The 24622-nt window shown below is 38.5% G+C and overlaps 3 protein-coding genes across 5 annotated transcripts in view; 1 reads left to right on the forward strand and 2 right to left on the reverse strand.

The window, feature by feature from the left end:
- Positions 1 to 815: 815 nt before the first annotated feature.
- On the reverse strand, positions 816 to 5675 carry LOC145983916 (uncharacterized). Its single transcript, XM_083117052.1, has one exon. The coding sequence runs from the start codon at positions 5673 to 5675 to the stop codon at positions 816 to 818; it is 4860 nt and encodes a 1619-aa protein (XP_082973178.1).
- A 2054-nt stretch (positions 5676 to 7729) lies between these two features.
- Positions 7730 to 22705, reverse strand: ND-B18 (NADH dehydrogenase (ubiquinone) B18 subunit). Its single transcript, XM_083113922.1, has 3 exons — positions 22493 to 22705; positions 14522 to 14690; positions 7730 to 8097 (listed from the first exon to the last, which is right to left on the reverse strand). Exons 1-3 carry the CDS (start codon positions 22602 to 22604, stop codon positions 7995 to 7997), a joined length of 384 nt encoding a protein of 127 aa, XP_082970048.1. The 5' UTR covers positions 22605 to 22705; the 3' UTR covers positions 7730 to 7994.
- A 330-nt stretch (positions 22706 to 23035) lies between these two features.
- Positions 23036 to 24622, forward strand: part of LOC145996734 (serine/threonine-protein kinase Nek8-like) — a 43355-nt gene continuing 41768 nt past the window's right edge. For all 3 annotated transcript variants that reach the window (XM_083133262.1, XM_083133267.1, XM_083133271.1), the window contains exon 1: positions 23036 to 23175. In XM_083133262.1, the coding sequence (XP_082989388.1) occupies positions 23129 to 23175 (47 nt within the window). In that variant the 5' untranslated portion in view covers positions 23036 to 23128. The remainder of the gene's footprint in view (positions 23176 to 24622) is intronic.

Genomic DNA, 24622 nt, shown 5'->3' on the forward strand with positions numbered 1-24622 from the left:
AGGAAGAGGGGTGGGTCCACTTCCACCCTCGCCTGTAATCAGCCCGTGTGCGCACACGAGCAAGAAAATCGCCCCTCCCCCCTTTGTTGACAGGAAAAAGGGGAGAAGTCAGTCAGCCAACACTTTTTTGGCAGATATTACGACACAATTAGGAAAACGTATGAAGTGGGAAACGGGAGTTATGATGCATGTCGGGGAGCGAGCCCCGTTCCGATTTGTATCCAAAAACTTTCGGTGGTTGGGTAGGTGAATTTGCAAAGGACACTCACCATATGTAAACTACATGTTTAATGACAGACACATAAATTTACATACATTACACATTCCCTGTCACACAGATGACAAGAGAGAAAACTGTACACACAAAACGACGTCCTGCAGCCATACTTGCTGCGCACTCGAAGACAAGTGTTGCCAACACCTACTTGGCAAATATAAAGAAAAATGTCTTGGCCGCCATGTTGGATCCAAGTACATAGTGGGGGCCAACATACCGCCCACCTTGAAATATATAATTTCAAAAAAAAAAAAAAATACAAAATACAAAAATAAAAAGTTAAATGGTACACTGAAAAAAAAAATATGAAAAACAATTTTACACATATTGTACACTATAACTATTTGAAATTATTGAATGAAAATGTTCAATTTTTCAATTTTGACAATCATTATTAAATGGCAAAAGACATAGCTTTACAACTGGTCTTTTGTAATTGCCGGTACTAGTTTTCACTGTAACAGTCCTTACGAGTCCATCAGTATCTGGATGAACGTCACATATTCTTCCAAGTTTCCATTGTTGTGGAGGAAGCTGATCATCTCTTGAGAACCAAATCACCAACTTGAAGATTTTTCTGTTGTGTTCTCCACTTCGAACGTTGTTGCAGCTGGGTGAGATAGTCTCCAGACCAACGTTTCCAGAAATGTTGCATCAAATTTTGTGTAATTTGCCACCGTGAAAGTCTGTTAAGTTTATATGTGGTAAGATCTCTTTCTGGAGCTGACACCAATGCATCTCCTATCAGAAAGTGTCCTGGAGTAAGAGCTTGCATATCATTTGGGTCACTGGAAATGGATGTGAGTGGTCTCGAATTTAAACACGCTTCAATCTGTGCTAACACAGTGCACAATTCTTCAAATGTGAGCAACGTATTTCCCACAATTCTTTTAAGATGGAATTTCACTGATTTTATTCCACTTTCCCATAATCCTCCTGCATGAGGATTTAGAGGTGTGTTGAAATGCCATTGTATTCCCAAACTGCTCAGATTATTAGCTATTTCTTCATTGTGCTTGCAATTGTTTACAGTTTTTAAGATGTCTTTTAGCTCTTTGTTTGCACCAACAAACGTAGTACCACAGTCACTGTACATGTCACGTGGCTTTCCTCGTCGAGACACAAATCTTCTAAGAGCAGCTAAAAAAGCTGCAGTGGTTGCACTACTCACTACTTCAAGATGAATGGCCTTAGAGGAAAAGCAAATAAACAATGCGATGTAGCCTTTGTAACTTCGACGAGAACGACCACTCATTTCCTTAAGAATTACTGGTCCAGTGTAATCTACTCCACATTGTAAAAATGGCCTATTGACTGTTACTCTTGGTGATGGCAAGTTTCCCATTAGTTGTTTTGATGTGGTGGGATTATATCTATGGCACGTCACACATTTTTTCACCAATTGACGCACTCTGTCACGACCATGAATTATCCAAAATTTCTGGCGTAGCGTTGCAAGAACCAGTTGTGGCCCTGCATGCAAAAGAATAATGTGCTCATATGCAATAATTAACTCTGTTAATCTATGCTTTTTGGGCAGCAAAATAGGATGTTTGGCACTGTATGGAATGTTACTGTGTTTCAATCTGCCGCCCACCCTGAGAACACCTAGTTCATCAAAAAATGGATTTAAACTATGTAGGGTACTCCCTGAAGATATGGGTAAACCATTGTTAAGAGCATTAATTTCACTGGCAAATTCACTCTGTTGCACAATTTTCACTAACACCAGAAGTGTGTCCCACAACTCTTTAGTGCTCAATGGACCATGCAGTTTGTTAGTTTTGTTGCGGGCATTGAAAACGAACCGTTTACACCAGGCCACTACACGTTGCAGTTTATTTAGAGAAGAATACCTCTCAAATAATGGGTTGTCTTGTGTTGACACAAGGCTTACAACAGACTGCTTCTGTTCTACACTCACTTCACTACATTCTTGTATGTCACACTTGTTTTCAAGCAATTGTAGCTCATGTAAAAATGGAGGCCCTTGCCACCATAAATAATGTGTCACTAAGCTGGAAGGGGTAATCCCACGACTTGCACAGTCAGCAGGATTGTCTTTACTGCTGACATGACACCACTTTATATCACCTTCCTCTTGTATTTTAGAGACCTGATTCGCCACAAAAGTTTTCCAACGACTAGGACATGAAGCTATCCACGCTAAAACTATTTTGGAGTCCGAATAGGAGGTAACAGTTGTGAAGTTAACTGGCAATGCTTTTCGCACATAAGTAATGAGGCGAACCAACAATAATGCAGCACAAAGTTCCAGTCGTGGAAGTGTTATCTTTTTCAGAGGAGCCACTCTTGTTTTTGAGGCAACAAGTTTAACCTGGACTCGTTCATCAGCACAGACACACCTAAGGTAAACAACCGCTGCATAGGCTGCTTCAGATGCATCACAAAACCCGACTAAATGAAGCTCGATACAGTATTTTGGAATGATGCAACGTTCAATTCTAATAGTTTGCAAATTTGGTAAATCACTGCAGTAACTAACCCACTTATCAACTACATTAGTTGGAAGTTCATCATCCCAGTCAAGTTCTAATTTCCACAGTTCTTGTATCAATAATTTGGCTTTCACTGTGGTAGGTGATAGCCAGCCCAAAGGATCAAACAACTTAGAGATCTCTGAGAGGAGAAGTCGCTTGGTCAACACAGAATGCACAATTGGACTCACTACATTAAAGGAGAAATGATCCAAGGAAGGACACCACTGAATCCCCAATGTCTTCTTACAGTCACTGTCATTAAATTGAAACGGCACGTTTCTTTCAAGCAATTCGCTTGGAATACTGTCTAACACCTTAGGATCATTAGAGGACCATTTGCGAAGTTCAAAACCACCTTTAAGTAGGAGTTGGGTTAGTTGATGGTACAGTTCTATAGCACCCTCCGTAGAATCACTCCCACTCAAGAAATCGTCTATGTACACATGATTAAGTAACACATTTGAAGCAAGGGGGAAATTTGCACCTTCATCTTCACGTAATTGTTGCAGACACCTCGTAGCTAAGTATGGTGCACAAGCAGTACCATAAGTGACAGTCAATAATCTGAAGTCTTGAAATGGTTCACTAGGATCCTCTCTCCACACAATTCTCTGAAAGTCTGTATCCTTTCGATTGATTTTCACTTGTCTATACATTTTTGAGATGTCAGAAGTTAAGGCTACTTGATGTATTCTGAATTGTAATATCACACTAATGATATCACTTTGTAACTTAGGGCCAATCATTAAAGTGTCATTAAGAGAAACACCTGTAGACGTTTTACAACTCCCATCAAAAACTACACGAATAGGTGAGGTCGTACTGTCTTTAAATACGGGATGATGAGGAAAATAATAGCTTTCACTAGGCACCTTATGTATTTCTTCAGGGGGGATGAGTTCCATATGTCCAAGTTCTCTATACTCAGTCATGAAAGCATTATACTGTTTACGAAGTTCAGGGGAGTGAGAAAGTCTGCGTTCTTGACTTTTAAGTCTCCTAACTGCTGTTTCTCTTGAAAACCCTAACACCACATCATTATTCTTAAATGGTAAGCTAACTACATATCGACCATTCTCTCGTTGGTGAGTAGCTATGAAATGTGCTTCACACCTTTTCTCTTCTGACGTTAAATGATTAAGGGTTGGCAATGCTTCAAGTTCCCAGAAATTTTGTACGTTAGTATTCAAATCACATGACACATGTAAAGATGAGACTGAGTTGGTATTTGCATTACCAACACTACCATCAATTTGCCCTGATAACACCCAACCGAAGACTGTTTCTAATGCTGATGGAGTACCAGGAGGTCCCACGCAGCGTCCACTTCCCAACAATAAAGGAAAAATGTCACAGCCTAGTAAAATATCTACAGGAGCACTCACGTTAAATGTAGGATCAGCCAAGGGTAAGCCCTGTATGTGTGACCAAGTGCACGCCCCTGGTGCTTGCACCCTTGGCAAATTACCTGTAATTTTCTTCACTACCACAGCCCTTACACTGTACAGTTGTGTCTTGCACTTTGACAGAAACTGAACATTGGCTATAGCATTGGCTGTGTAAACACCCCTTTCAGTTATGCCAGAAATATTTATGTTTGTGCCTTGCTTAGGTAACTGCAACCTTTGTAAACATGTTTCAGACACAAAGGACACTTCCGATGCCGAGTCTAGGAGCACACGACAAGGCTGAAAGTAACCCTGTTTGTTTTTAACATTAACAATAGCAGTACATAACAATACTTGTGGTACACCAGAGGTTTTAACTAACTTGTTTTCTGCAACATGAGACGACACTTGAGGGGGAGAGGAACTGGTCCACTGCCCATTCCTGTTAGCCTTGTCAAAATGAATTAAAGTATGGTGATATTTTCCACAGACGCGACACCCGATTGATGTACATACTCTTAATTTGTGCTGTTCAAAACAATTAAAGCAAAGCGCCTTCTCTTTCACAAAACTGTGCCTTTGTTGCACGGACATTTGAAGAAACTCTTCACACTTGTGTAGTTTGTGTTGCTTGGTGCAGCATTTCGGGCAGAAGGAAACAGCTGATGTTACAAAGGAAGAGGTTGAAGGCTTATTATGACTCACCGGCTTCCGCCGATTGTTGTTTTCACTTGCCATTGACGACAATGCACGCGCACGCTGATCTAGGAACTGGGTCAACTCGGAAAAACTAGGCACTTCTTGCGACGTGAGAGAGAGTTCCCATTGTTTTCTTGACTCAGGATCGAGCTTTTTTGTTGTATGATAAACAAGAATCGCGTCCCAAGATTCAACAGGTACACTGAGCACCTTTAAAACACGAATGCACTCATTTGTAGTGTCGATAAGACGACGTAAACTTGTGTGCAAGTTCTCATTCACTTGCGGCTGATTCACCAGTCGCTGGACAGTGTTGCTAACTAATTCCCTCTTGTTAGAATAGCGGTTGTTGAGCAACTCCCACGCATGTTGATAGTTTTCATCTGTCACTGCTAACGATTGTATAAGCAAGGCAGCCTCGCCCTTGAGAGAAGCCTTCAAATACTGAAGTTTTTGTGCACCACTTAAGTTCGCGTTTTTATCGACACTTGCACTAAACAAATCATGAAAACTTAGCCAGTCCTCCAGCGATCCGCTGAAGGAAGGAATTTCCAATCTTGGTAGTTTCACATCACCTACATGTTGCTGGGGTGGGCTGTCACGTGAGGATGACGTCACTGATGTAAGACTTCCTGATGCCGTTAATTGTGCTGACCGAAGCTTGTAGACAATTTGATCAAGTCTGTCTTCTTCCACACCTAATTCACCTTCATATCTTTCGAAGTCACTAGCGTCCCTTGCAGCAAGATCAATTAATAATTGTTTGCAGTCACTTGATAGTTGCGTCGCTTTATCACCACACAAAGACATCGTGGCATTGTCTAAAGTCCCGGAATTGACACGATTCTCGAGACGCGTAATCTCACGTTTTAGCACTGTCTTTGCTGCGAGAATTCGCTCCATTTTTACGCGTTCACGAACCGCGAACCGACCGAAAATTGGCAAACCGGATTGCACTACACGCTGGTAACGAAAGATGCTTGTTTAGGCCAGCACCACGCCTTGATGACGTCAGTTTCTTTGTTCGCGTCTCGTGGGCGAGGAACTAACGAACGGAAAATACGAAATGTGTGATAAGAAGTTCTGTGTAGAGACTGTCTTTGTCACACAAATGCACACTCACAGTCACAGTTCACAAATATGCATGTAGAAAAACACAAACTCACTAGAATCACTTTCACAGAATGTCACAAATCCGGCTATGGAGGACCATGTCGGGGAGCGAGCCCCGTTCCGATTTGTATCCAAAAACTTTCGGTGGTTGGGTAGGTGAATTTGCAAAGGACACTCACCATATGTAAACTACATGTTTAATGACAGACACATAAATTTACATACATTACACATTCCCTGTCACACAGATGACAAGAGAGAAAACTGTACACACAAAACGACGTCCTGCAGCCATACTTGCTGCGCACTCGAAGACAAGTGTTGCCAACACCTATTTGGCAAATATAAAGAAAAATGTCTTGGCCGCCATGTTGGATCCAAGTACATAGTGGGGGCCAACAATGCACGTAAGATCGAAGTAAACTTTTGTGGAAACCTGGATGACAACGCATTAAGCGGGTTGACGATCTTCAGTTCGCCTATGTGGCTTTGATTATCTCTAACAGTTTCGCTTTTTTATGAAGTGTTGCAGGGAACAAAGAACACGTTTTGAATGAAAGCGGTTACTGGAAGTTGTCGGCTACAAGGTCGAGAGTTGCTCACTCACGGGAACCTACTGAAATCTAGGTCAGAGCTGGACAGATGGGCCAGACTTCCAGGTGCCAGGCATCTGTATTTTGGAACATTCCTGCGATCTTATCTCTCAAGGTGGTGTATTTATCCATGAAAGAGCTTGACCTACCATACACATTGCCAAAGACTGCAAGTCCAGCAGTCATTTCGGGCTGCCCCTTCCCCCCTCACCTGCGAGTTTTCAGCAGCTCTTAGGACAAGGAAACAAGTCAAGGTCGATTTAAAATAACATCCAAGCACATTCGATCTTCTCTTCTCGCGTATCCAAGAGAAAGCGTGGCAAAACAAGCCTGGCGCTTTGGGTAGCGGCTGTCGGTTGCGGGGCAACATTGGTGCACTTGAGGGAGGGGGGGGGGGGCAGAGGTCAAGTGCTATTGGATATCACTCAAGCATGGTGTGGTGGTGTCTATTTTTAGTTCAGACCCAATTGTGAGCGGTAGAGCGCTGGTGAAGGGAATGATTGGGGAAAAAAACGCATTTTTCGGCCAATTTCCTTCAATTTTTCAACTTTTTTTTCGAAATTTTTCAACTTTTTTCGAAATTTTTCACGGTTCCCGGGAAAAGGGTCGTTACTTCGAGGGGGTCGTTATACCCGGGGTCGTAGAATCGAGAGTTGACTGTATTAAGTTTATTCCTGTACAAAGGGGTCCATTTTTGCTTCTCAAATATTTACAGCAGAATTATCAATTCTCCATGAATTGCGTAACTCACAGAATAATTCTGACTTCAGAAAGTGTCGCATCAATAAAAAAAAACTCTAAATTTCGTGTTTAAGTCTCTATTTCGTATTTTGCAGATCATTTTCGTGACAATACAGGGTAGGAAAATGCATCTCACACCTTTCAGAAACAGGAAAAATTAACATTAAAATGTGTATTTCACATTTCATGTTCTCATCAAAAACAAAATATGCATGCCTCTAATTATTACCATCCACAAACTCACTTATCTCATCAAAAGTGTGTGTGTGTGTGTGTGTGTATATATATATATATTCGATTTTTAGCCTTTGATTACAGGAAACATTATATTATTGAGATTCAAATTATCAAGACTACTCAAGTAAACAATTTTCCTCTAAAATTAAGGGAAATGGTGCTTCAAAAATAATGCAATGCTTTACATAAATTCTTTACTCTGCTTAAGCCAAGGACACAAATATTTATATAATAGCTTAGTGTGTAGCAAATACCTACAAATATGTACATGCCATAATTACCATTGCACAACAATAGCATTTATATCCCTTTCAATAATCTATTGTACTGTTAACAATATCAGTAAGAAAATCCATTAAATATTTACACAATGTTCACTGTACTGCTCACAAAAAAACTTTCCAGGTAGAAGTCCTACGTGAATACTATTCCTAACAATCCTGTCTTAGATGCCCATGGCTTCTTCTTTCCTCTTCTTAGCCTCTATTCTCTTTTTCCTTTGAAGTAGCCTTCTCTCCCTCTCGTATTCTTTCATTCGAATTATGTAGCTGGAAAAATAATCTCATTATAATAACCTGATAATTTGTAATGCAAAAAATGAAAAAAATAACTAATAGTTAAGTTTAATAACAATGTTTTTTTGTTTACCATGATTTTAATAGTAAAATAACATACGTAGGAGTGAAAAAGCTGGAAATAATGTAAAACTGTAAAGTACACGATGAAAAGATTATCTCGAGAAAAGCTTCAAGACTTACTTTTTATGTAAAGTACAGTCAACAGCAAAGATGATGGTAGTCAAATTGTCCATCACAATTTTCATTCTTCTTAATTCAATGTCCTGTGTTGTTTTAAGGGATGAAATTCTGCTAACTCGAAGCCGATCTTATCCTCTACTTATTGACATTTCTTTCAACTCATGATAATCACAGCATGCAAAACAAACAGAATGAAAATAGTCATGGACAATTCGCCATTGGGCATAAAAGAGTTATTAACAGGAGGTACATAAAACTGAATAAGCCTCAAAATTTAGCACTGAAATGAGTCAATGTACATTTTTTTAAACATAAAATAATACTGAACCACATAATATGATCAATTGTAATCGCACGATTATGAAATTTAGATGTTACAACAAGTACACATTTGCTACAAAACGTGTTTGTCATGGCATTTACAACTAGACCTTGGATTAGAGGCTGAAAGCCTATTTTTTTCCTGTACAGATAAATAAGAAATAACAAGTTATGTCAGCGTGTCATTAAAAAAATGCAACTGATGAAATTTTATGGTGACTAAAATAACATAAGAGCATCTACATGTATATGCAACCTTTTCTTGGTCTTGGTATTATTTTAAGGTTTTACAGGATTTGTATCACACACAAGAGGTTTTTGCTCTGGCAAACTTACGATGTGTGGGGTCTTGTTCTCTTTCACATCAGTTTCGTGCTAAAATTTCAGCATTCAAATTTGCACCACTGACTAGTGTTTGTGGAAAGATCATTTCCAGCATATAAGATGATCCTCACACATAAAACGTGAAGTTTGATTGTGGGAAACATGGAAAAGATTGTTGTTATGCATCGAGCAGCAAATTACACACAATTCATTTATCACATCAACAAGTAACTTATGCTAACAGCACAAGTATTAGTATTACAATAAATAGTGGAAAATTTTGAAAATGGTGTATACAAATACAAATTTGGTTAGAAATTTCAAATTTCTTACAGTTCTTTTGAAATGTTTTGAAATGTATTTAACGTTTCTACCTAATCAGTATTTTTCAGGAATTTTGAACCATTTTAAGATTTTTAGAACCTATTTAGGAACCTAAAAGCACACTTTTCCTAAGTGCCTAAAAAGCCTAGGCCTATTTATCACATATTGTGACTTAGCCAGGGGTGTACACCCCCTCCTCCCACCTTTTGAGGTAAATTCTTGATGCATATTGTTACCAAAAAATTTAACAACATGAAGTCCTAGTCATACATACACATGCTAATTGCGATTGGATCCACAATTTTACATGGAATTTACAATAACAACTATGTTTCAGTAAATTCAACAGAGAACATAGTTGAAGAAACTGTACTTGCTTTGAACGTGGCAGACATCTTTAAGAACCAAGAAGAATTCAAGATCAATCCAATTTATATGCAACAGGTAAACTGGGACTGAAGTACAGCTTAAAGTGTAATCTGTAGAGACCAGATTTTAAAGGGAAGTCCTTTCTCATCTTTCAACACGAACCATGGAATAAATAACAACAGTGTTGATAATTATCTTAAATCAACAAGATTAGATAGCTTTTTCAGCCCACATTCCATTTTTTTAAACATTTTGCTTTTTGGTCCCTTTCTCGACTAGTTTTTCAGCCTTCATTCCTTCTTCCTCCTTTTTAAAACACATCTTCCTTGGTCCCTTTATTGACAAGGTATCAAATATTTTGTACAACTGTTTTTTCCCTGAACAAAACATTCAACAATTGTCTATTTGGTGCAGCTTAGAGGAAAGAAAGAACAAGCACCTTCTACCTTCCCTTCCCTCCAAGAGTGTTCGGAGTACGTTGCAGCGATTGTTGAAACAATGTGATCTGGGCTTAGGCAGCAACAAACGTACATTGTCCCCCTCGCCCCTCTAATTGCTGCCAATGGTTGAAAGTGTACTTATCTGCTAGATTTAGACTTTTCTTGTGATGTCTTATAGAATAGTTTTAACTTTACTGTGTGACAGTGACAACAGTATTGAGCGTCAGTGAAATGGTGAAGCCAGGTCAAGTGACAGAAAGCTATAGAATGTGGTAAGCTGTTGTAAGGAAGACTTCATCGAAACCGATGGTAAGATTATTTGCTGTACTTTAGCTTTAAGAAAAGGAAATGAGAAAGGACTATAGTTTATTTTTGCACTCCACTAAAAATATTATCTTAAATGAAAGTACAAAATATAACATTCATATATATAAAAAGGGATACATTAATATGAAATTTAATGTATCCATTTTTATGTATGAATTGTATATATTGCGCTTTAACTTAAAGTACGTAGTACTTTTAGTGGAGTGCAAAAAAAACTAGTCCTTTTTCCGTTTTTGGTCCTTTTTAGAGTAACATTTTCCCCTATAAAATCTGGTCTCTGTTAATTAGAGTTCATGCGATTGAGTTTGTATTTCAAGTCCACTTTATGCACAGCAACCTAATTGGGACTGGACCTACAGTTTAAAGTGGAATCTGAACCACCATGTACCTCCAATGGGTATCAAAGTTAGGACCAGGGTGGATAAAATCATGATTTTTTTTTAAAAAAATATTTCTTGAGGATTTTTAAAATTTAAATCGGATTTTTTATTTATTAAAAAATGCTTAAATTGCTAGTATGGTTTTTGTAGAAAAGCATTTTTTTTTGTAAATGGCCCTGTAAAATATTTTAACAGTTTGAATAAAGCAAATAAAAAAAATATATGTAAATATACATTTTTCTGTTTCTGATACTGTATATATGAGAACCTACTATGGAAATGCTTGTTGAATGTGTAAATGAAACTAGAATAATTTCAGTACCTCTTCTTCGAGTGAAAATAAAACATTCTGAATGTACTCTATAATTGTAATTTAAAATATATTTTTATTGTCTCTGTAGCTGAATTCTGGCAATTTTTTTAATATACTTTGCAAAATATCAGCTGCTACGTTTATTTACAGTTTAACTGATAGACGCATGATAAGAGGAAGAAGAAGAATTTGTATTCTATAGCATGTTATTGATTGGTTGTTATAGTAACCGTGTGTAAGATGTACGTGAATGGCTTCCATGTATTAAAGTTACGTTGTTAATTTGAACCTACGTGTTTTGTATGTCTTGTATATGTATAGATAAGAAATCACACACACAACAAACAACAAGGCTAACATCTATGGCGCAGTCGTACAGGATATTCTTGGTAATCCTTCGTAAGAAGAAGTATGGATGAAGACGTCACGAAGAGTACGCGACGATCATCATTCCAGCATAGGTTTATGCAAGCAGAAATTGTGTCGGCTTGATCAATTTCTACGGTAAGAACCAAGATTACACGATTTGTGTACTATTTACAATAATTGCACAACGGTAAGGTTCAATCAATGCGATACAAATTGTGTCTACGGCGTAGATTACAATAATTGTACAAGAACAAAGTTTAAATCAGTGTGATACGGATTGTGTTTACGATATTGTGATATTCAGTTGACCACAATTATGAATATGTTCGGTTTGAATTTATTCTCTGAGTTCCGGCCAGATTCGGAAGAAATAGAAGATTATTTAACGAGGTTTGAACAGTCTTGCTTGGCTCATGATGTTAATGAAGCCAAGAAGGTACCCATACTGATTGCAGTTATAGGACCTGAAACATTCAAAGTGCTGAAGACTATCCTAGCACCTGAACCAGTCGAACGACAAACGTATTCGACCCTCAGGGATAATCTACTTAAACATTATGGCCAGATAATAAACAAATATGTGGAACGTTTTAAGTTCAGGCAATGCATGCAGGAAAGCGGGGACGATGCAACACGATTTATGGTACGTGTTAAGCAACAAGCACTTAAATGTAGTTTTGGCCAGTACTTACAGGAAGCCATTGTAGAGCAAATAATTGTAGGCGTTCGGTCTGACGCCATTAGAAAGAAATTACTTTCTGAACCTACATTGACTCCAGCAAAATGTCAAGATATTGTGCTTCGAATGGAATTAATTGAACGAGAAACACAAATGTTCATACATCGTGAAAAAGATTATAGTCCTAATCTAGTTGCATTTTCTGGGACACAGAAATTGAAACCATGTTTCCAGTCCTCGCAAGCACACAGAAAGAACTTCGTTAATCCTCAGAATAGAAGTTATAAAAGCACCGAAGAATGTGATAGATGTTCCAGAAGACATGATCTTGGACATTGTCCAGCAAAATATTCGATATGTTCATTTTGCAAAAAGAAAGGTCATTGGCATGTAAAATGCAAGTTTAGGAAAAATAATGGTGGAGTTGCGAGTAAGACAATTACAAGTGATCAAATATCTACGTCTAATATTAAACCTTTAGACGCTATTGTTGAACAAAACATACATAATGAATTTCATGGTTTGTCTTTATTGCACGTTGAAGTTAGTGATTCTCATCCGCCAAAAGATAATACTTGCACTATTTCATCAAGCACAGACAATTCACAAGTGGAAGATGCTACGCTCAATCGTTCAAAAGCAAGGAGCGTTAGTTTCAAGCCAAAGACAAAAGTTGTAGATGGCACTAATGTTCTTATGTCAGCGGAACCGTGCGTAGTTAATCTGTGTATTGATAAACGAATTGTACAATGTGAACTAGATACTGGATCTACAGTTACGCTGTTCAATAGCAAGTCTTTCAAAAAAATGTTTCCTCATCGGCGAACACAATTCACTACACTTAAGTTACGAGGTGTGAATAATAATAATTTGAAGTTGAAAGGTCAAGCTTTCATAGATTTATCATTGAATGATGTATTGTATAAATTACCGGTTATATTGTGTGAAGAAGAACTGCGTTATCCGTTGATTGGACGTTCATGGCTGGACAGTATTCATCCGGGTTGGAGAAAACTGTTAGCACATTGTAACACATTGTTCACAAATACGGGGTCCGAACGAAATGATGACGCAGATATTAATACTAAAATACCGGAAAGTGAAGGTTTGAGAGCACAGCTCTCAGAAAGAGCTGAAAGGGACCAGAAAGGAAAGGAGAAGAAAGAAGAGCATCTGAGGCAGTTGGCTCAGAAGGCGAGAGAAGAGAGAGATGGAATTCGAACACAGGCAATGGGAGATAAGGATGATGAATCAAGGGAAAGTGACCAACTGCGATACAAGAGACATAAATATATGACTGAACGGGAAAGGCGAGTGGATCGCCCACCATTTCTTGGATCACGGCGGGGCCGAGTAGAAAGGAAGAGACTTGACAAAACTTATCTTGCATATCTTCCGAATGATCCAGTCTGGGTGCAGACCCCGAAGGTAAATTATCCAAAGCATGTACCAGGAATGGTATTGTCTAGAGTTGGCAACAGCTTAATATATAAAGTGCAGTTGTTCGACGGATCGACACGAACGGTACACGTCAGGTGGCTACGAAAGCGTGAGTGTGAACCAAACCCCCATCAACAGATCTACCTGATCCAAACCTTGAATCGATACCAGAAGGACAGCCGGAGGATGCAGAGGGAAGAGATAACCAAAACCAACCAAATACAGACGCTGGGCACACACCAATCAGAAGATCGAATAGACTTAGGAGACCTCCTGATAGATACGGTGAGACCAGCACTTAAAACAAAAAAAGAGACTCCAGGAGGAGATGATAGACGCATGATAAGAGGAAGAAGAAGAATTTGTATTCTATAGCATGTTATTGATTGGTTGTTATAGTAACTGTGTGTAAGATGTACGTGAATGGCTTCCATGTATTAAAGTTACGTTGTTAATTTGAACCTACGTGTTTTGTATGTCTTGTATATGTATAGATAAGAAATCACACACACAACAAAACAAGGCTTACATTAACATGGTTAGTATTTTGTATATTTTTCTACATAAATTTCTTGCTATATTTGCCAATAAAACTTATTGAATTTTAAATCAAGATAAACTGAAGTGTGTTTACAGTTTACATATCACCATTTCCTTTCCTATGAGCTTCACCCCATCAGTACATATATTTTGTTTTCTTTCTTAGAACCTAATAAACACTATTAAACTATTGAGAGATTAAAAATGTACTTTCACCAAAAGTGATTCTGATATCTAAATATTCCTTACGTACATTATTCTATAAACTATTAATATAAAGTGATTTAAACCAATCCACCTTGCCCAGCACCTCTTGATTACAAGGCAAAAATGGAATCTGAAACAACGACTGTACTCACAAAATGTCAGATGTGAAACAGATACTTACTCTTCATACAAACAATGCATGTACTCGTGCTTCTCATGTTTACACTTGTAAGCCAAGGGCCATACATCTGATCTGCAAGTGTTATACTTTATGTAGTGATGAGCACAATAATCCCTGTTCGCTATGGGTATTTTTGCAGCTATCATCTCCTGTTCTGTTGCCAACATAACTGAAAGAAGATTTTTCTTGTAATGCAAGACTTCGAATATTTTTGCATAAAATTACAAATTGCTTATTTTTAAGAAAACAAACCTACGGAACTTCCAGCTAATTATAAATGAAATTCCAGATCAAACTGCAGTGGCATATTATGAAACTTTAACCTGGTTTACGGTACTGCAATAATTCTTATTTATTGTTTATATTTATCATGGACCCAATCTAGATTAATTAGATGTAATGGAAATAAAACATGCAGACATGCAAGTAAAAGAAAAACAGAAATCTAGCAACTTTGAATTTCCTCGAAATTTCTATATTTTTTTCATAAAATGTCCCATTTTACTTGAAATTGGACCTAGATTTCCTTCACCAAAGGAAATTTCCCCTCATGTAGCAACACTGCTTCTCCCAAGCATGACATAGAAAGCAGGAACAAGCAGTTTTCTTCTGCCAACACTGTTTGCAGCAGTGGAACTGATACCTGTAAGCTGCATGCTTTTAAACAGCCACTCTTTTCAGCAGCCCCCCCCCCCCCTTCCTGCATACAATTGGGGAGGAAACCTGGTCCTCAGAAGGGTGCAATGCGGAGAGCGATCAGTGCTGTATATAAACCAGTCTGGTGTATATACACCAGTCTTTCATCCCTTATCATGTTTGTTAGCCAATATATACATTGGATAGATTGATTGATTGATTGATTTGTGGTTTTAAGTTCACTTTATGCACAGAAAGGCTAATCGGAACTGGGATCCGAACCAATAAAAACCACTAAAAGTAACTGTGTTAGATTATTTTGCATCAATCAAGTGGTTATGCGAACCTTTAAGAAGAACTTAAAACAATTTACTTACATTATGATTCAGAAGCTTCTTTTAATAGTTTGCATAATATATCATGAACATTTACCTGGCCGCGGTGGCTCAGTCGGTAACACGTCTGACTACCATGCTAAAGGTCCCGGGTTCGATCCCCGGCTGGTTCAAATCCGGGAACTTTTCTAACGTTGGAAGCAGCTCCAGCACCCACCCAGCATCGAATGCATTGGTACCTGGGGGAAACCCTGGGGGGTAAAGGCGGTCAGGGGCGTGATGCTGATCACATCACCCCTACTCACGACCGGATCAAGAAAGTGTTGGGCATTACCCCCACACCCCCTATACGCCTTCATGGGGGAGCACTTTAACTTTCTTTTTTTTTACAATTACCTACATATCAAACCTAATGTGTAAAAATACAAAAAAAAATGGGTTTACCAGCGGTAACATGGTCACAGTCAACTTGTAAGGTTTTAACATTATTTACACATATTTTGGAGTGCAAGAGGCATCTTTTACGTAGCCTAGGTGTTTTTTTACACTTCTTACAGTTAACTAGTGTTCAAAGATGTGTTAAATTCATTCTTCTGTGCCATTAAGAACAATCATAATCTTGACTTTTCCTACAAAATTCTTATGAAATTCCAAGATTTTGCCATGGTTTCCAGCTCACTAAATAGAAACACACTTGATATTTCATGACCTGGCTACACTATCACACTAGAAAGAAAGATGACACAGGATAATACACTGTAGCCAGAGGTGAGTGTACCATTCTACATGATGGCACTCACATTATTAGATTGAGCAGAATTCATATCGCATACCAATATTATCGCACATGTAATGGTCACATCATCAGCTTGGGCAAAATTGGGCTTCAAACATGATAAAAAGGTAAAAGGGTTGTTGACTGATTTGGTTATTATGCTTCGCTTTTCTGACACTTTTTTTTGCTAATTGCAAAGATGGGGATGAGTGACGATATGTTGGAATTGATGAAGGTACACTCACAAAGAACACCCATGCAGGGGCTGGGATTTCTGGCACTGGGTTAACCACTCCAACAAAGAGGCCGGCAGTAAAAGGGATGTATAATGGTCAAGTCTCATAAAAACATGAAAGCAGTTGCCCTGGAAATGGAGCAAGTACTGAATGTGAACGTACTTGCATGGTTCACACCATTCTTTTAGAACTGAAGACAGAAAGATGGTAAGGTGGATATAGGATTACCGAGGGGCTATATTAAATTCAAGGCCTGCTTCCTGGACTTTCAAGAGGAAGGTTTGTGCATTGGGGATATTGAGGTATACTGCCTTTCCAGAAGTGGTTAGTGTCAACTGTGAAGTTTGGGTGGATATTTTTAATTTGGTTTATTTTACTTTGATTCTCTGTCACTTTTGGGTATTGCGATGATGAGGATGAGTGATGATATGATGACATTGCTGAAGGGACACTCACAAAGCTGGGAGTCGAACCTGGAACTCCTGGTGTTGTAGTATTCTGTGCTAACCACTCTGCCATGGATGTAGGCAGGTTTTAGGTGGGGAAGTGGTTGAGGAAGTTGCATGTCTGGATATTCATTCATGTTCGGGGAATAAAAGATGCAGTTGATAATAATACAACGTAAGCAAGTTACTTATATTTATCTGCGAAAACTTATTTATAGAGGTTCTATTAATTATTATGTTGGTGTTCCAGCTTTCATTTCAAATATTTAGAAAAAGAAGGGGCAGGGGGGGGGGGGGTTGCAGTCTTGTCCCTAAGGAATATCTACCATGGCAAAAATTACATTACAGAGGAAGGAGGTGTTTTTTTTTGGTACTAATTTACTATGCTTCGGACACATTTCTTCATTTTTACAGAAGAAATTACCTACCGTAATAAGTTCCTGTAGCATTGTCTAACATCTCGAAGGTGTTTTGTGTGATGTGGGAATGTTTCATAGAGGAAATTCATGTTCTTTGTTGTAAATTAATTCTCTGACAGACAATAGCCTTTGGCACGTACACCTTCCTACATCATCACGTGTCGTGATTGTGTTTTATTCATGTTCATTGGGTATCCAGTGTTTCGAACTGTGTCTGTTTGCAACGAAAGTTAGAAACATGACGTGTGATGGATGCGTGGTGAAATTCGTACCGGGTGTGGAAGATCCAGTGGATTTTTTTACTTTAATTGAACACGGGATCGTGAAGGAAGGGAAGAAATGTCGAAAATGTGGCAGTGAATGTAAGCTACTCATTACAAGGAATGATGGGTATATGCCTAATATGACGTGTCGTGGATGCGTGGTGAAATTCAGGTAAGTTTTAACTATCCTGGAAACAAATTTCTTCAAATTTAAAAGTTTGTGGCTCATTTGGGGGCAGGTGACTCCGGCCAATTTCTAACATACCTTTAACAGGGACTCTATAGAGAAAGCCGGGGAGCCGGAGCGGACCGGGGCTGCGGTAGCGGGAGGTCAATCACCCCAGGGGCGGAGCCCAGAATCGGTGGGAAATTTGGACTCAGAAATTTCAAACGAAAATAATTTTTTACTTTAAATTTCCCACCGAATCCGGGATGGATAACCCAAATACCATTCACGGATAGCACCACAAAACATTTCAATTTTCTTCGTAAAACAATGCAAAAAAGTTAAAAAAAAAAATGGATCAGTTGAGAGTTGTTCCCGGGTTCCAAAGGTTGAAACAATGCATAACAAATGAAAATCGACAAAAAACAAGAACGATGCGCAATTATGTAGGAAGGTGTACGCGCCACATTGGGTCACAGGCAAGTGAAAAGAGTACGAGAAAAGTACTCGTAATGTGAAAATTTGCAATTACTTTGATCAAAAAAACGTCAATACACCTTAAAGATTGTTCCGCGAAGCAGATAGGTAAGTACGAATGTCAAAAATTGACAAAACGAAGAAGTTATAGGTGTCCGACGGATAGTAAATTATTACCCTTCCATGATCATTTTCAGTATTCTAAAACAGGGGTTTCCAACTGGCGGCCCGCGGGCCGCATGCGGCCCCCGTTGCCTTTTTCTGCGGCCCGCGAAGCGAGTTTGCAAAATACATTAATTTTATTTATTTTTATTAAAATACGTTCTTTTTTTACTGAAGGAACGGATGCTCTGTGAAGAAAGACAATATCACAGGTAGAATTGATTTTGCAGTCAATAATGATAATCAGAAGAATCTAAAGTGACGTAACTTTCTCTTCGCACCATTCATTCCACCCCTTCGCTATGCGAAATGAACTCCACAGCTTCTGCGAATGCTTCTTCATTCACTCTTTGTGTTTAGAAACAAACTGAAGAGCGGCGCTATGGAGATCTGTTTTACTACGCACGAAGTACGAAGAGATTTCCAGTGTTCCAACTCGGATTGTACTGTGACTGATTGTTAAAGTTTGTGCAAATATCGAAATGAGCAATATCTCCAAAAAACGTAAGATTGAAAATTAAAATAGCTTCTCTCCAACTTGAATTGCGTGATTTGCAAGGCGATGTGTTCCTTCAAACTAGGCAAGAAAAGGGGCCAGAGTTTTTCAAATACCTTTCAAAAAAACGCTTTCCAAACCTTCGTACTTTTGGGCAAAGAATGACATCGATGTTCGGTAGCACATACACGTGTGAAAGTGTTTTTTCTTCAATGAAGTTCATCAAGAACCGCTACAGAAGCACACTGGCAGATTCTTCACTGCTTCACCTTCTGAGACTTTCAAATAGAGAAATTCAAATACAACTTTAATAAAAGAAGCAGGCCGGGCTACATTTTCACATTGAACACTTACTATGAAGGATTCTTATTTGTATGGTGTCTTTAATTTCTTTCAATTCATCAATAAGTATTGGGTTTTTGTGAAATAAATTGTAATTATACAATTTTGATTTGTAATTCCATTGTTTTATTGCCTCATTTTAGAAATTTAGGTCATGCAAAAGTACTACATTTTCAGTTCAGTACTTACAATTTTTGTAATTTTTAATCCCCCCCCCCCAAAAAAAAAAATGTGGCCCGCCTATCAACTGCTGGAAATAATTTTGGCCCTCGGACTTTTTGAAGTTGGAAACCACTGTTCTAAAAGATTCGTAAAACTTGCAAAAATAATTAATCATATAAACTGTTATCCAAATAGGCCTATGACTACGGTGAAACAAAATATATTGATATTGTAATGTAAATATATATTTTTAATTTTAGAAATGTAATAGAAAGCAAGGTAAATGTCTGTTTTATCGGAGACACATTTCTTCATTTTTACAGAAGAAACTACTTACGGAAAAGAGTTTCTGTAGTATTTTGAAAGTTCTTGGAGGTATTTTCTCACCGTAGAATGCTGCACAAGAAATAAGCACTTTTGATATAATAAACTTGCATTTTGTGCAAAGCGACAACATTATGCTGTTGTTTCCATTATGTACATGCAGATGGCGTGAGCGTCGAAAGTCATGCGGTCTCGCCAGTGTTTCCAAACGTGCCTTCTTTTTACCAGATTTTTTTTTTTTTAATAAGCTTACCTATAAAAATTTCGGTAACAACCAAACGTCTCTAATTCCCTTATTTTCATATTTTTCACATTGATACTTACATATTCTGCATTCGTGCGGATTCTTCTCTTTCGCGTTTCGTTTTTTGCACGCAAATAATATCAATTTTCGAAATATCGAGTAATTTTATTTTGTTCACTTTCGCTTGCGTTACACGCGATATGGCAGAGAAATCTTGACTAGTGTAGTCCATGATCAGTGGTTATGCAGTGTTGCAACCTTCTTCATAGAAAAATACCTACTTTCGTGTTACTGATTTTGTATTTTATTCCACGTTCGAAAACTCCACGAACCATGCACGGCAAGGTTAGGTTAGGTTCTGTTAGGTTAGGAAACATAGTTAAATTTGTTTTTCAAAATTAATTTTTTTTTCGGGTTCGAAAACCCCACGAACCATTCATAAATAGCCCCACAAACTATTCATTCACGGATAGCCCCACAAACCATTCACGGATAGCCCTATGAACCACTGATGGATAGCCCCACAAACCATTCATAAATAGCCCAATGAACCATTCACGGATAGCCCCACGAACCATTCACGGATAGCCCCACGAACCATTCATAAATAGCTTCACGAACCATGCACGGCAAGGTTAGGTTAGGTTCTGTTAGGTTAGGATAGTTAAATTTGTTTTTCAAAATTAGAAATTTTTTACGAACCATTCACGGATAGCCCCATGAACCATTCACGGATAGCCCCACGAACCATGCACGGCAAGGTTAGGTTAGGTTCTGTTAGGTTAGGATAGTTAAATTTGTTTTTCAAAATTAGAAATTTTTTACGAACCATTCACGGATAGCCCCACGAACCATTCATATATAGCCCCACGAACCATTGATGGATAGCCCCACAAACCATTCATAAATAACCCCACGAACCATTCACGGATAGCCCCACGAACCATTCACAGATAGCCCCACGAACCATTCACGGATAGCCCCACGAACCATTCACGGATAGCTCCACGAACCATTCATAAATAGCCCCACGAACCATGCACGGCAAGGTTAGGTTAGGTTCTGTTAGGTTAGGAAAGATAGTTAAATTTGTTTTTCAAAATTAGAAATTTTTTACGAACCATTCATATATAGCCCCACGAACCATTGACGGATAGCCCCACGAACCATTGACAGATAGCCACACGAACCATTCATAAATAGCCTTAGAGATACTGGGCGAAAGGGGGGGCGGGAGGGTTATAACCCCCATCAACCTCACATTGAGCATGCCACTGATCCTGTGCACGTCATGTTGTTGCAAGTTCGTAATCAGAAATGATGAACAGTAACTCACGTTTATTTACGTTCTAGAACTGTTACACAGTTACAAAACCACGCATTTGGAAACACTGACCGGTTGTGACGTCATGAAACGCTCGCAAATATTTGGTTCACGTAGTAGACGGACATCAAGGGAACAGCTTTCGTGCATCGGAGTGCCATTAAAGTCGAAAATTACATGATTTATCGGCAAAAAAATTTCAACCAGGTGAAAACAAACTTCCAAGACCTTCCTAAAGTATAAATAAACCCATTTCAGTAAGTACTTTCTAATGTAAAATTGAAGAAATACGTTTTGGGGATACGAAAATTTTACTGCTTACCTAACCTAACCTTGCTGGAAATGGTTTGTGGGGCTATCGTGAATGGTTTTTGGGGCTATCCGTCAATGGTTTGTGGGGCTATCGTGAATGGTTTTTGGGGCTATTGAGAATGGTTTTTGGGGCTATCGAGAATGGTTTTTGGAGTTATCCGTCAATGGTTTGTGATGACATAATGAACACGAAAGTAGGTATTTTTTGGTTAAGAAGGTTGAAACACTGCATACCCACTCAAAATCGACAAAACACAAGCACGACGCGCGATGATCCACATCTGTGCGCGCCATATTGTATGTTCCGCAACGGAAGGAAGGACCAAAAAGAATTACTCGTAATGTGAAAAATCGAAGTTATTTTCATGTAAAAAACATAAAGGCACTTTCAACTATGTTCCGCAATACACAATTGGTAAGTACGAACCATTTAAAACTGAAAATATCCGATAGAAATATGTCTCTGATATAACAGACATTTACCTTGTTTTCAATCATCAAATATTCATGGCACAGGGACACAGTTGTCCATTCACTGTTAATATTTTGATGGGACATAACTGAAATGACAATCATGTTCAATGTAAAATTAAATGTCTGGAAATATTAAAACTTAAGTTCTTTCTTTAAGAAATTCTGCATAATATATGTATTGAACGTATGGGCACAACAGATTCAATTGTACGTTTCTCGCCATTTCAAGCATTCGAAATTATGTCCCATGGTACATACTCGACAAAAAAACATTATTACAAAGATTGTTCGTCTCTTATGCAAAATGAGTTCAATTTTTAAAGTACACACAACTTCCGTTAACTTCAATTTGCATGGAAAACTGTGGTTTGAGTTTACCTCGAGGCTTTCTGCCTTCCGGAAATCCGAGTAAAGGATCAAACGTTGGGCCTTCTCTCACATTTGGCATTCCCTGAGGATCTGAATAATACATTGCCCACCAGTTCCCCATGATTGCCTATCGACACTGTTAACACCAGCTGTTTTTAATTAGAAATTAAATCCCTTCTTGATTTCTCATCTGCCGTCTTATCGGCGACCCAGACAATGAACGCCTCCAGAAACGCGCTATGTTTAAGTTAAGTTTGGTCACATTGCTATCGCTAGCTTTCGTTCGCTACCTGAAGTCAACATATGCATCTACTAGACTTCTATGATGAGTGTTATTTTGGAAACAAATGTTCAGACAAAACTATTAACATTTACGCGAGACAAATACAGTATCTTATTGTAGTTACAAAAATATATTTCTATTAATGTTCTTAAATTAGGGAAAGTTAAATGCGATATGACTTTCAATTGTTCAAAGTTATAAAAAACGTCATGATGCTCAACTTGTTCATCTCAAATCTAAAGCTGCATCCAACCAGGAAACCAGTCTGTTTCAGTTGTTTTTGACTTGTACGGCTCCTTCCACAGAAAATATGAAAATATGATAAATATATTTTTCTTAAATTACAAGAACGTGGGACTGCAATGGATAAATATAAAAAAATACGTGTTATTGGCCGTGGAGCATCTGGGTGGGTACATAAAAAGTATAACTATTATTCTCTGTTATATAAATTGGGTGATAAATGTAGAAAGTTGTGTGGGGTTAGGTATGCGAGAGTCCACCCGGTTTTTACGGAAAACCTTATTTTCTACAGAGCATTTAGCGTTTTTGTAGCGATATTGAAAAGACTAGCGTGCGGGAACATTACGGAGCTACATTTGTTAGAACGTATTGTAAACTTTGTTTTTAATACATAATTCTCGCGTTATTCAATTGTCGCTGATTAATGCGCAAGTTAAAGGACTTGCAAAGAACCGTAAAGGGCTAGAGTCTAGTTTACGTCCTTCTTGTCCGTTTACAAAACCGTGCTAGCAGACAGCCAGCGCTCCGGCATCCATAGGGTAAGTTAGTTTTTCTTTTTACACTTCCTGTCACTAACCATTCACAGGAATGAGGTTAGGTTACAGGGGCGCCGACTTGTCAAAATTATTGGAGGGGCTCTCATCACTGAAATAAATTAATGAATGACTCACTCCCTCCTTTTTTTTAAAAATAAAAATTACGTCTTCGTACAGCCGTTTTTGGTAACAGTAGTATAAGCCGGAGACACATAAAACTCGGTTGTTTTCAAATAAAAATCATTGCTACTTACCTCATATGCATAGCGGAAGATTTTTCAAGCTGGCCATAACTTTTTTTCCATGAAAAACACGTTACTTTTAACATTATAATCATTTATTGGTCGTTGCTAGTTCGGCGGGCAAATCTTGACTCACGTTGTCTATCGTCAGCTGATATGCAGTATCGTCAGCTGATGTGCAGTGTTTCCAAACTAATGAACCGATAAATGCCGCACAAACTATTCACAAGAGGTTTTTAAGCAAAAATTGAGGCTAGACTCTACTTTACGTCCTTATCTGCATGGTGATTGCGTCTTTGCGTTCGCGGTGTGCGACCGTGGTGCGGCACCCGGCATCTCTTCGGGTAAGTACCTTTTTCTTTTTACACTTTCTGTTCACGATAGCCCCACTATCCATTCACGGGGTCGAGGTATGCCTACGAGGTTAGGTTAGGCCTGTTAGGTTAGGTTCCATTAGCACTCATTTCACCCCTAAATATGTGCTTCATCATCTAAAAAATACCTCAGTACGTTCAATTGCGCATATCCGGACAACATCGGTTTTTCTCGATTTACTTCTTCAGGAAATTTTTCCTCGCTTTGGGATTTACGTTGTTGAATTCCTTATAAAATAAGCTTTCCAACGATATATGACACGTATTCCTTAGGAAAAGGACGTAAACTAGAGTGTTACCTTAAATTGGAAAAGAAAAAACCCGCTCACACGTCATCTTGTAAAACTACCGCGTGGCTGCTACACTGTGAGGGGGTTACATAACCGAACGCACGGAACATTTGATTCACGTAGTCGGCGGTAATGGCGGCACGAGCTATCGCACAACGGAGATGCATGATT

This window comes from Lepisma saccharinum, chromosome 1 (assembly GCF_977018435.1).
Source record: "Lepisma saccharinum chromosome 1, izLepSacc3.1, whole genome shotgun sequence".
NCBI classification, from domain to species: domain Eukaryota; kingdom Metazoa; phylum Arthropoda; class Insecta; order Zygentoma; family Lepismatidae; genus Lepisma; species Lepisma saccharinum.

Bases quoted from the DNA above. Each gene is read 5' to 3' on its own strand.
- ND-B18 (XM_083113922.1), bottom strand. From the start codon at position 22,604: ATGGGGAACTGGTGGGCAATGTATTATTCAGATCCTCAGGGAATGCCA. The intron at 14,691-22,492 runs GTAAACTCAAAC...ATCTTCTTTCAG, and splicing joins GGAAGGCAGAAAGCCTCGAG to TTATGTTGGCAACAGAACAG. The intron at 8,098-14,521 runs GTAAGTATCTGT...TTATTTTTCCAG, and splicing joins ATGCATTGTTTGTATGAAGA to CTACATAATTCGAATGAAAG.
- LOC145983916 (XM_083117052.1), bottom strand. From the start codon at position 5,675: ATGTCTTTGTGTGGTGATAAAGCGACGCAACTATCAAGTGACTGCAAA.